Source organism: Barbus barbus (genome assembly GCF_936440315.1).
Source record: "Barbus barbus genome assembly, chromosome: 39".
NCBI classification, from domain to species: domain Eukaryota; kingdom Metazoa; phylum Chordata; class Actinopteri; order Cypriniformes; family Cyprinidae; genus Barbus; species Barbus barbus.
Window position 1 is genome coordinate 15465387 of NC_136717.1, and position 12128 is coordinate 15477514.

Below are 12128 nucleotides of genomic sequence, written 5' to 3' on the forward strand. Positions count from 1 at the left end.
CTCAATTATATAGAAAACTATTAAGAAAAGTTTAGACTTCAGAATATCATGAATGGAAACAGCAAAACTATACATCAGGATGTGCTACCAATGCTATACAAAGGTTAAGCGTTTAGGTTAGAGTCAGGAGTTAGTAGCTTTTTCAACATTGTGTAGGCTTAAGTGGTTTGAGAAAACTATCATGCGTTATATCCAGGTAGCTAGTTATAAAGGTTAACAGTTTGGCTAACATTTTCTAAGTAAAATTCTATTCTACTGCTGTGCCTGACAGTAGTTTCCCTTGCAAATTCTTGTTATTATGCCCCTTGTGATGATGCTTAGAATGAACTTGCATTATATTATAAATTGCAATACATTTCAACTGCCAGAAGCATTTGCATTCACATGCTTGAGTAGACTGTTTCAGGCCTTAAAGTCACTGATCTTTTTGTCTGTATTGTGATGTACAAAAAATGTAGGGTGGGGACTCGGTTCTATTCGTCAGTTGTTGATTGAATGGAGGCAGATCTGAATGTTAGTTTCCAGTTGACTGTAAGTGTAAGTGGGGTTTAAGCAGATTAAATTGATTGTCCAAAAGACTGGGAATGCATATGCACAGTTGAATTGTTCACAAAAAGACCAAAAATATGAATTTAGAAAATAAGTGAATTTTAATTTCATGTCAAATTTAATGTGAGGAGCAACTAAGACTTTCCCCTGGGGAATGTAAACACAACATACACTCAATTATTGACTCTCCATCACATACTACACACCCCATACAGCTCTCCACTTCCTGGTTTTGAGCGCATGGGACTGAGGCCGGTAGTGGACACCAGTGAGTAAATGAAGCTCAGGTAGGGGGTCTTTGAACACGAGGGGGAAGCTCAGAATTAACCTCGGCAGTCCTGCGGTCAGGCAGCGCACTTTGAAACGAAGCAATCTGTCTCCGCTGAGCAGCCCTAGGTCAGCAACCTTCGGCTTGCCAGAAAATAGGCCCTTTATTTAAGCCAGATGTTCAGAAACAAGCAAGGCGGATCACAAGCCTCCCTATTTGCCTTCATGTGTGTCTCTCTTTCTGCCTTGCTTTGCTTTTGGACTCCTTCCTATTCTGCCACTGTATTTTTTTTTATCCCTCCCTCCACCCCTTCTCCTGTCCCATGGTGGTGGAGCACCCAGCTCACTTCTCTGAGAGAGCAAGCTCTAGCCTGGCTGTACGCCCGAGCCTGATCCCCTGCCTGGACGTGGGGACTGTTGGAAGACTGAACAGGTGTTCTCCACTTTTTGATTTCAGTGCATTTGAATTAATCCTGTCAGCTCAGCTGTTAAAACAACTGTCACCCCCAGCTGCTAGTCATTTTAGGCTGGATCTGACACACTCCGCCAGTCTACGGCAGTCGCCGATGACATACACACACTCTCACCGTCTGTTCCCTGGCCCATTGTCATGGCCACAAAGCATTCTGCGCACCCACGTACATATCCAGACGCATACGCACAAAGGAAACACCTCGACACATCAGCATAGTTCAAAGTAAAATGAAAATGAATGTTAAAACATTGTTTATAATAAAGAACTGATTTATGCTTTGGAAGCAGTGTTCACATTGAGCTTTGTAACAGGTTATATAGCCTGATGAGGTTATCTAGCCATAAACCCTCATAGTGTGCATTATTACATGTGATCTGTACATCACATGACCTTGATTATTTCACATAGTATTGCTGATTTGCACCCGTGTGCACAAACACATTTAAATTTATATATGCAAATTTCCAAAAGTAAATATATATATAATTATTGTGGTCTGAATGCTAATGCTCCTTTTCCTATCCCATCTTCACCTCTTCTCGTCTTCTCGCCCTCCTTTTTCTCAGAGGTGCTGTTTCAGAGAGTGTTGTTCCTGTCGTTTGTTTGGATCTTTTTCAACCTCCTTTTCTTTCATCCGGATTCACATACCCCTCTGTTAGATACAGGTTACACATTCTGGCAAATATTTCTCACACATTTAAATATCTGTTTACTACTTTTTAATGCCAAGAGCACAGAAAAACACAGTGGGTTAATTACTGGTGCATGATAAATGGTTGATGGAGGGAGTGTTCTGACACTCGGGCTGTTTAGTTTTGCCCTGCCTTCTCTTTTTCAAGCATTATAAGTCGAGAGGGAATACATTTGTTTCACAAAAACCAAAAAATTCAGGTGTGTTAGCTTCATTTAGGGCCAGCCCTCCAACCTAAGTGTGTCAGGTTTTCAGCGTTTTTAAGTGATGAATTCTCTTTCAGAGGGCCGGGCCATGTGCTAATCTCCACGTAAGGCTGTTCTCACCTTTGAGAGAGAAAGAGATAGATGGAACAGACAGCAAATATAAGCGCTCTTGCACGATAGAATGTATAATTTGTCATGTGTTTGGTATATTTGCTTACAGGCTTGTGACGTTTCGGGGACTTTGGACCCCAGTGTGCACACAGCGGCAAGAGAACAGAGGGAGGCCGTGGATTTAGTCCTCACTCTGTTGTTTCTGTACAGATAAACCTCTCCATAGTTCTTTTTTGTGCGTTACAGTAGTCTTTCTCAACTTTTGTTGTCTTGTGTCTCCTGACGGGCCCATCAGTAATGCTCAAGCATTTCCATGACTGTTGGTTTTGTAACTTATATTATACTGATTATTTAGCAGTCTGTAATATTCCTCTCAAACTAAAGAAACTGTCTCAAATAGTTTGAGGAATACACTATCTGTTTTCTAATGGTTATTTTGGAATAAGAAAAATATATGGGGGGTGGTGGTGGCGCAGTGGATAAGACACATGCCTTTGGTGTGAGAGACCCGGGTTCGAATCCACTATGAGACACCAATGTGTCCCTGAGCAAGACACTTAACCCCCTAGTTGCTCCAGAGGCGTGCGACCTCTGACATATATAGCAATTGTAAGTCGCTTTGGATAAAAGCGTCAGCTAAATGAATAAATGTAAATGTAAATATATTACTGTGGATACAAGTTTAATACATATACACCAAGTCTCTTTTTAAATGCTCACCAAGGCAGCATTTATTTGATCAAAACAGTAATACTGTGAATTTATTCACAATTTTTTTATTATTATTATTACTTTATTTTATTTATTTATTTACATTTTTTCCATCTTAATATATTTTTAAAATGTAATCTGATCCTGTGATGGCAAAACTGAATTTTCAGCAGCCATTAAAGGTCATTAAACCATTGTCCATTGTTACACTATCCTTCAAAAATCATTTTAAAATGCTGATTTGGTGCTCAAGACACATTTATTATAATTATCATTGTTGAAAATAGTTGTGCTGATTAATATTTTTGTGTAAACCATGATGCTTTTTCATTTTATTTAGTCATTTTTTATCAATTTAATGCATCATTGCTGACTAAAAGTATTTCAGCTGTAATAATTGTGAGCTATTTCAAAAGCTAATGCTTTAAATTATTCTACAAATTTTTATATTATGTTTAACACGGAAAAATATCCCAGTAACCCTGGTTGGGAATTTCTGCATTAAAATACGTTTCTGTTTAAACGCTACTGGGTACATTTCGGTTCTTCTAACAGATGGGATAGTGTGCATATTTGTAACTATATTTGAGGACCTCTAAAGTGCCGCGTTCTAGTGCATTTAATATGTTAACATTATTACGAGTGCACTGTACAGTCTGGCACAGTATGGGTTTAAATAAACAAATTAAGATGAAACAGAGCGCTTTGTGCTGTCTCCTACCCCTGCTGGTGACTAACCAGTGGAAATATAGCTTATAAGTGGGGCATTATTCCCATGACCAACCTTATCCAGCAATCAAAGTTTTAACTTGAAAGCATGTGAATTTATCGCCATCCCCCACCCTGTCCACCTCCCCTCTTCCTGTCCTACAGATGAAGAGAAAGAAGGAATCAAGTCGAGGGATGTGCCGGGTGGTGAGTGCAGGGGTCTGACTGGCTTTGGCTGGGCATGGGCAGCTTATTAGGAGCTGTTAACAATCACCTAATGGCTCTCACATGGCTACCAGTATCTGGGAGCAATGGAGCCCAAACAATGCTGGCCATTCTTACAGCAAAAGCATTTTAACCACCCCAGGCACACAGAGACAACAGCAACAATTAAATTCAGTGTAAATCCAGAGTGTGTTGGGGGAAAACATGCCTTTAGATTCCCTACTTCCTGTTTGCATAAGTCAGATCCATTTTTCCAAGCAGTTTTGCTTATTGATAAGTATGTGTCCGTGCCTTGTCAGAAAAAAGACTGTTTGTGAATACTTGACAAATTCAGAAATGGAAAAACAATGTGAAGACAAGAGGAAGTAAATTGTAATATGGGTAATAACTGTTTTCATCTGCCAGGGGCAGTTTGTTATGACAAGAGGTTAAAATGGAGACTTCTGAGTGGGTCTGCCTTGTGTGTGTGTGTGTGTGTGTGTGTGTTTATTTGCCTCCAAAATGCAAAGCAGCATTATCATGTCAGCATAGTCTGCCTGTGTGTATGACAGGCCTGTGACAGCCGCTTTCTGAAAGCCACAGTACACTTCAAAGCGACATACAGCAATTGTGATTTTAACAGACACCGCGGCCTCTGCCGTGCGCTTTGACAAATTTTATATATTTATTTTGTTACTTATTTATTTATTTTCAACCTTGCGTGTCAATACGTTTCAGTCCGTGTGATGTCAGCTTTGCGAGAGCAAGTGTTTGCAACCGTACCGTAAGCGTGTCTGTTGACTCAGTCCAAAGCCTTTTTTTTTTCCTGCTGTCCTGCAGTTAATGCATCAGAGACTCGGACGAACATGTTGTATTCTTTTGTTGTCATTTTAAAGTGATGTAATAAAAGCGGGTGGCGGCAGGGCCCCGGGGCTATGACAGCTCTCTGCTGACTGGGCTGCGTGCGAGATGCGCTGAAGAGGGGTTATTGCCACGAGACAGATTGAAAGTGTCATTTTCCATTATAGAGCACACGGAGGAAGCACAAATATGCCCTGGCCTACTTTAACAGAATGCCTTTGACAAGAGAAATGTGTGTGCTTGGAGGAGAGTGGAGCCCTGAGCCTAGCTTAACCCTTTCTTCTGACACCGCAGCACAAGAAATTTAGCAGATCATCCACTAATAATGGAATAACACCTTCATGTTATTTCAATCATGTATTACTTTGTCTTTCTTCAGTTGAACACAAGATATTCTTCCTGTACATTGAAAGTGGGAAAAAAGTGAACTACCTGCTTAAATTAGCATACATTTAAAGTATAATTCCACAGTTGCATACTATATTTCAGACCAAAGTGTCTGAAAACATCATATGTAATTCATGTGTTTTGAGATGTTATCTTGTTCAGACTAATTCACTTATCCTGCTATTTAAAAGCAAACAACAGCCAGGCTCGCCGCATATGGAATATAAAACGGCTTATTTTATCACTGTATGTGTGCATGTTAATTAATTTCTACATGTATGAACAATGGCATATATCTGTGTGTGTGCGTATCAGTAGCGTGGCTGATACTCAGATGTACGGCAGCCAGATTTAAAGTCTTGGACGTCCTCAGAGAACGTCTTAATTTTCTCAGACTTTCTCACACGTCGTGATGGTTTTGCTCACATTCTTCTTCACAATGTCATGCCCTCCACGCAGTTATTTCAATCTGGCAGTGTAAATTTGGCACCGCGCGAGAGGTGCCAGAATAAATTTGGCGGGAGTTTTGGTTCAAATCAAATTGGACATAAGCACCCACAACACCATCTGTCAGAGAAGGATTGCAGATATGTGAAGGGCACAATTCCGTCAGAGATAAACGAATTTTTCAATTTGTAAATTTCACCCTGCAACTTTAGTTGGGAATTATTTTCTATTAATTTATGGAAAATTGATTTATCATAATCTAAGTGAGGACTAGAGCTGAAGAGCACACTTTGCAGCACTCGTGGGACTTCGTTTGTATCACACTGCAGAACATACTGTAAATGTAGTTCACACTCAGGCTTTTCACAAACATTCTATCAAATTCAATAAAACCTTCAATGACAAATTTCTGTAAACTGTTCATAAAACTATTTTTATGTTCATTCAGTACATCAGTTTATGTACTGTACAAATGGTTTTGGAAACAATTTATAATAATTTAAGAAGGTCTGATGTTTTGATTGTGACCTATTCAAAAGGGACTAACTATATATAGTTCTGTTTACATGTCAAAATGTATTTTTTTGCTGTCCAAAAAAAACAAAGAAACTTTACAGATGGAGAACAAACAGGGTATTTTTCCAGCCAAGGTGTTTTTCTTTTTATATTTTGTATTAGAAAATTGTCCCTGTTGCCCTGGTGACTGCTTTGAATGTAAAGGGTGTTTAACATCCTGACCTTTAGCTTCAGCTTTGCACTTTCCGCTGACTCCACACGCTTTACACATTACGACTTCGCACAAAATCTCACCTTATCTCACTCCATCGCGCTCTGTCCCTTAGTGTTTCTTTTTTCTTTCTGCTTGTGTCACCTCTCTGAGACAGGAACGTTTTTTGAGCGAAAAGAAGAAAGAAGACATTCTCAGTGTGTGTGTGTGTGTGTGCGTGTGTGAATGTTTGTACAGAGTGTTGCTAAGCGTTGCCTTTTCCTCCATCAGCACACATAATTGGGACTTTTAGCTTGAATGGCGGCTTTTGATGAGAGATTTGGTCCGATGTTTTTTTTTTTTTTTTTTTTGCTCAATGCGTTTCTAAACTCACAGTCTCGCAGTGTCTGGCGCTCCGGGAGAAAACACGAGCAACCGCCGATGTTTGAACGTCCTTTAGAAAGAATTTTCAACACAGTCTCTGGGCAAATAACAGCCGTACATAAATTGATCATCAAGGGTGATTATAATCATATTTTCATTTGACAGGGGAATTCAGGAGCAGAGTTTGCAGAGCATGTTTGTTTCTGAATCGAACTTCTGCCATTCGCTTTTTAAAATCTCATGAACTTTATTTTTAAGCATAACACCCTAAATGACTACTGATCTGCACTGCATTAATTGATTACAGTGTTTTAGCCACAAAGGCAGTAATTAATTACTAGTTTCGTGACTGAAACCCATCTGTGGGTGTTTGTATTCACTCCACTCCAAGATCTAAGCGCAGCTGGACTCCCGTGTGTGCCTGTCTCGTGTTGGACATATATACGACGCTGAACTGAAATTGTGTGACGATCCTTTCTGTCCAACCTTAGATAAACTAGCTGGGTGCTTGTATAATTGGTTATTCAATCCTGACCTCTGTGGTGACTGGGAGCTGCTGCAGTGTGTTGCTTTCTGCCAAGAACAGTCAATGTGGAGCCTGTTCTGGTGCTGCGTGCTGGGCCAGGCCTGAGCCAGGGCCTTTCCTGTGAGCCCTCCCCACCCGCGTGAAGCTGGCGCTGGGACACTGGCCCTTTTGTTGTCCACCGTGGGCCTGGCTCTCCTTGTCTCATTCCCCCTCCATCTCCCCGCTTTTCTCCACTCCTCCAAAACCAACCCCCGCCCCCTCTTTCTTTTCTGAACAAAACATCTCATTGGCTTTGCAAATATGAGATAATTGGAAAAATGGAGTTGGCCAGGCTGAGTCAGAGCGTTTTGGGCAAAAAATAGCATCGCAACGGCGAGGCATGGAGAAACAGAGAGTGAGTGATGAAATTGTTTGTGAAGTACGGAGCCCGGGCCGCCCTAAATTGGACTGTGGTGTGTGAAGAATATAAGTACACTCGGTGGTGGCACATCTTGAGCGGTTCTTCCACGCTTTTGGGCCAGGTGGCCGGACATCTTGGCTACGGCTCTGCCCAGCAGCTGGAGTCCTCTGGAGCCAATGAACTTTAATAATGCCCCATAATTCACCTATTATTGTCAGATTAACTTCTCCTCTCCCATGCTGGCATGGCTGGTGTGGTGGTTGGTGAGTTTGTGAGCTCATATTCAGTTTACAGATGAGTGTGTGCGACTGACGTGTTTGTTTGTCAGATCTGTCTGCCGAACATCCTGTTCTAGACACAATTAGAGACATATGACTAGGGATGGATCAGGATGGTTGACTGGTCCAGGAGTTTCCACAATTGGGTCCAGGGACAATAAAAACCATATATTTTTAAGTATGAATCACTCCTTTCTTATGAAAATTACAAATATTTGATTAATGCTATTATTCATATTTTATTAGAATTTTTTCTAACCACTGTCACGTATATCTTGCTCACTATTTTTTGCACTATTTTTTTTATAGCTGCTTAGGAACAATATTTCAGATTTCAGGCATTAAAGCAAACATTCTCTTTCAATCATGTTATGTCTAATTGAAATGCATCTTGGCACACTCGCTCCTTCTCTCATACAAACCCTTGCTGTGTGTTTTTCCAAGAGTCACACTGTTCTCTTTCCGTTGTACCCCTCAGGCAGCGCTGGTCCCACCAAAAATGTGCTCCCCACCTCGTAAGAGTGCATACGCAGGGTTCCACCCAGCTGCCACAAACTCAAACCCCTTCACACTAATGCATATAAGCTGTGCTGCCGTATTGGGAATATACTTATGGAAGCAGTCCCAAAGTTTCTGCCCTCTCTCACTTCTTTCTCTCTCTCTCTGTTATGCACATATTTTTTAATGCTGATAACTTATTCACATAGCAAATATTGGATTTAAACCTGCAGTTAATATGTTTATCTTTTATCTTTATAGAACATTTTATAGCTAGAAGTTTGCTCATTCAGTTTTCAGATGGGTTTCATTTACGTATTTAATGTATTCTGAGCATAATATGACACTTCTGAAACTTTAAAGGAGAAATTTTTAAGGTTAGTGGAGTATTATTTTTTAATTTTGAGAGAAATTCTCAATTCATTTAAGCCTCGATAGATCCATTCCATTTCATTGCTATCTATAAGAAACAACAGATATTAAACGAGATCTCATTTGTGTCTTTATTATTAGTATACTTACATATACTTACAAGTAGCAGGTTAGAGTCTATTCTAGCATTTTATAATTCCAGCATATGTAGAAGCATCAGTATTTCATATTGAAAAAACTAAAAGCAACATCACAGGCTGAAGTGAGAGGTGCTTCTAGCAAAGGGCACCGCAACAGTTCTTTTCTTCCCAAATCATAAGAGAACATGAAGAACGAGATCAAGAGCTGCCATGAAAGACAGATACATCAGCATATCTGCTTCCTTCTCCGTCCATTTTGCAGTAAACGATTGTGCAGATACCCGCTGCGGGCTGTCACATAAAAGAGGGCTTTCTATTTTTATTAATAGTTAAAGTGAAGGAGCTGTCAGCAGGGACAATAGCAGCCATGTTAATAAATAAAAATAATAACTATTACAGTGCTGTGGTGAGAGAGGGAGAAAGTGACATACTCAGACAGAAAGAGAGAGAAAGCAGGCAGGGGGGATAGACGGAGTGGCCATTTGTTGAAACCTTTCGCTTGTCAAAGCTCTCGGGCTTAAAAGCCTCTGTCATTGTTACGCACAGATGCCAGAATAGAGGCGAGAGAGAGCGAGTCGAGGGCTAATAACACCTGTTGGGGTGACAGTGAGACAGCTGTCAGTAGGAACTGCAGCAGTGAAGGTGATTGGCTGAACGGTGAGGGAGTGTGTCCATAAACCAAAGGCTGTCTTTTACAGGCCTGAAACTGTCAAACTTTGAAGTCCAAAGGTGAGACCAGGAACGCAGAGGATATTCAGAAATACTCAAGAGACAAGACTGCAATAAACTTTAAATTGCAGACATGCCACTGAGGAAGTTTGACCACTAATCAGACATTAAATATTTGGCAGGTCTTCTTCTATTTGGCAAGTCTTTGAGTGTAAGTGTGTGCCGCCCACCTGGGGCCTGTACAGTCTATCAGTCGCAAAGACGCAGGTTAGTGCTCAGTGTTTTAACTCCAGCTGAATTGGTAATGGTGCCACCTGGTGTTTTTAGTTTGGTGGAGAAGTGTTTATGTGTGTGTGTTTGCTTTTGAAGATGTGCATTTTCAAATTCTGAAGGCTTTAGTGATTACGATTTAAATGAGATGCTTTTAAAGACACAATTTATCATATAAAATCATATGGTACCAAAACTTTGACCTTCAAATTGCAAGCATCATTTACTATTTGAGGTACAGGAAAGATGGGAAATGGAAAACAATAGTAAAAAGAAATCATGACTGAATGTAGAGTTCATGTGTATGTGTATTTAAAGTTTTTGCTTATGCTTTTGAAAATGTGAATTTTCATATTCCGAAGGGTTTAGTGATTAAGATTTAAATGAGCCTGAATACATAAATTAAATGAGAGGAAGATGTTTTCAACATACAGTTTGTCATATAAAGATATATAGACCTGAACCCATGACATGACTGTTGCAAGCGTCATGCTTTACTATTTAAGCTACAGGATGAAGGATCAATTTTGCATTTGTAGATGTAAATTTTTATATTCTAACGGGTTTAATGATTAAAACGCTGAATAAATAAGTTTTAAGGTTGTTTTTCAAACATGATTTATCACCTAAAATAATATGGAACTGAACCCATGACCTTGCCATTGCAAGTGTAATGCTTTACTATTTGAGCAACAGGATGTAGAATGACAAAAAGGATCAAAATGAAACAAAGGAAAAGGAAATCACATCTGAATTTAAAGTTGTGTGTGTGTCATTTCTCAACCTGCTAAAATACTGACCACTCTCATTTACCACAAATGCACACCTTTCTCTTTCACTCGTTGTGTCTCCCTCTTCCTCTCATTTTGTTTCATATCGCAGTTAATTGTTGTGATGGTGATGCTGGTACGTGTGTGTGTGTGTGTGTGTGTGTGTGTGTGTTAGAGAGGAATACAGAGGGGGGTGTTGAGAGTTGTTGTAATTTTCCTCTCTCTCTTGTTTGAGATGTCCGTCCTTGGCAGGTTAGTAATTAGCGTGTGGGGTGGAGGGGTTAGCGGATCCGCAGGGTGTATTAGAAAAACAAAGCGCACAGCCTCGATAATGTGTCCATTGTACCCGGTGCATTAAGAGCCTCTTTGTGTTAGCTGGAGCATAGGGCTAATGATTGGCTAACAGCAGGTGAGGAAGCAGCTCAACTCTCTCTCTCTCTCTGTCTTTCTCTCTCTCCATCCTCTCTTCCTCCTGCCCTACTGTTGGTGCCATTAGAGAGACGGGCCTTTATTACAGAAAATGGACTTTAAATGAGCTATATTGTGATGTTGCCTGCCTGTGGTAATTCTCTCTCTTTCTTTCTCTCTCTCTCTCTGTCTCCCCTGCAGAGGCCCCCAGTATTGAGAGGCTGTTGTCTAAGGACTGGAAGGACAAGCTATTGGCCATGGGTTCTGGCACCTTTGCTGAGATCAAAGGTAAAACGAAAGACTTGTGTCTTCGTGTGACCTCAGAGTGTATGCATGTTGTGTTTGACGGTTGATCTATCTGTTGTGTTTCTTTTTTGAGGTACAAAACCAAAGTATTCACCGTTTCCATTGGCAGTTGTGTCAGAAGAGCTGGTTTTGCGGTTTTAGATTCGAATAATCACAGTTATAATTGTACGTATCAAATGTCACCTTAGACATCTTCAAGCATACCTGAGAGCTCAGGTATGCTAATCCACCTAGCGCTAGCCTCTTTGCCAGCCCCGGTTAATGATCTGCCAGGATGACTTGCTAAGCAACAGCCTCGCTCATGTTAGCACGGTTAATGATACATCCTGTTAGGTCACTCAGCCGTAGCGAGAACACACTCCACTGTCACTTTAACAAGCCTCTATACACCTTCCTCGCGCTAGCGGCGTGTTCGCGAGGCTAACTTGGGAGTAAATGTACTTCATTAAGCGGCTCAGAAATATTTAATCAAACGAAGCTTGTTCTCGCTCCTGGAGCAGAAAAGGGAGTGCCATTGATCAAGCCGTTGGTGTGGTAACCCTACTGTGTTGACATTTCAGTAAGAGAGCATCCCCGCCATGACCACCGATGACTAGCGGTTGGAAACGGCCCTCGACACTATCCCCGCTCTGTCTGTGAATACCCTTTAAGATCAGAAATTGACACAAATATATACAAATTAGTAGGTCGTTTTAAATTAGGTGCTGAAAGCAGGCTTTTTTTATATTACACAAAATGTACTGATAGCAAACAAGAAGTCAGAGGGATGGCTGACATTTTTTTA

The 12128-nt window shown here is 40.6% G+C and overlaps 1 protein-coding gene across 1 annotated transcript in view; it reads left to right on the forward strand.

Moving 5' to 3' along the window:
* Positions 1-12128, forward strand: part of sox5 (SRY-box transcription factor 5) — a 78916-nt gene that overhangs the window by 28266 nt on the left and 38522 nt on the right. The window contains exon 4 of the mRNA XM_079399601.1: positions 11240-11326. Coding sequence (XP_079255727.1) covers positions 11240-11326 — 87 coding nt within the window. The remainder of the gene's footprint in view (positions 1-11239; positions 11327-12128) is intronic.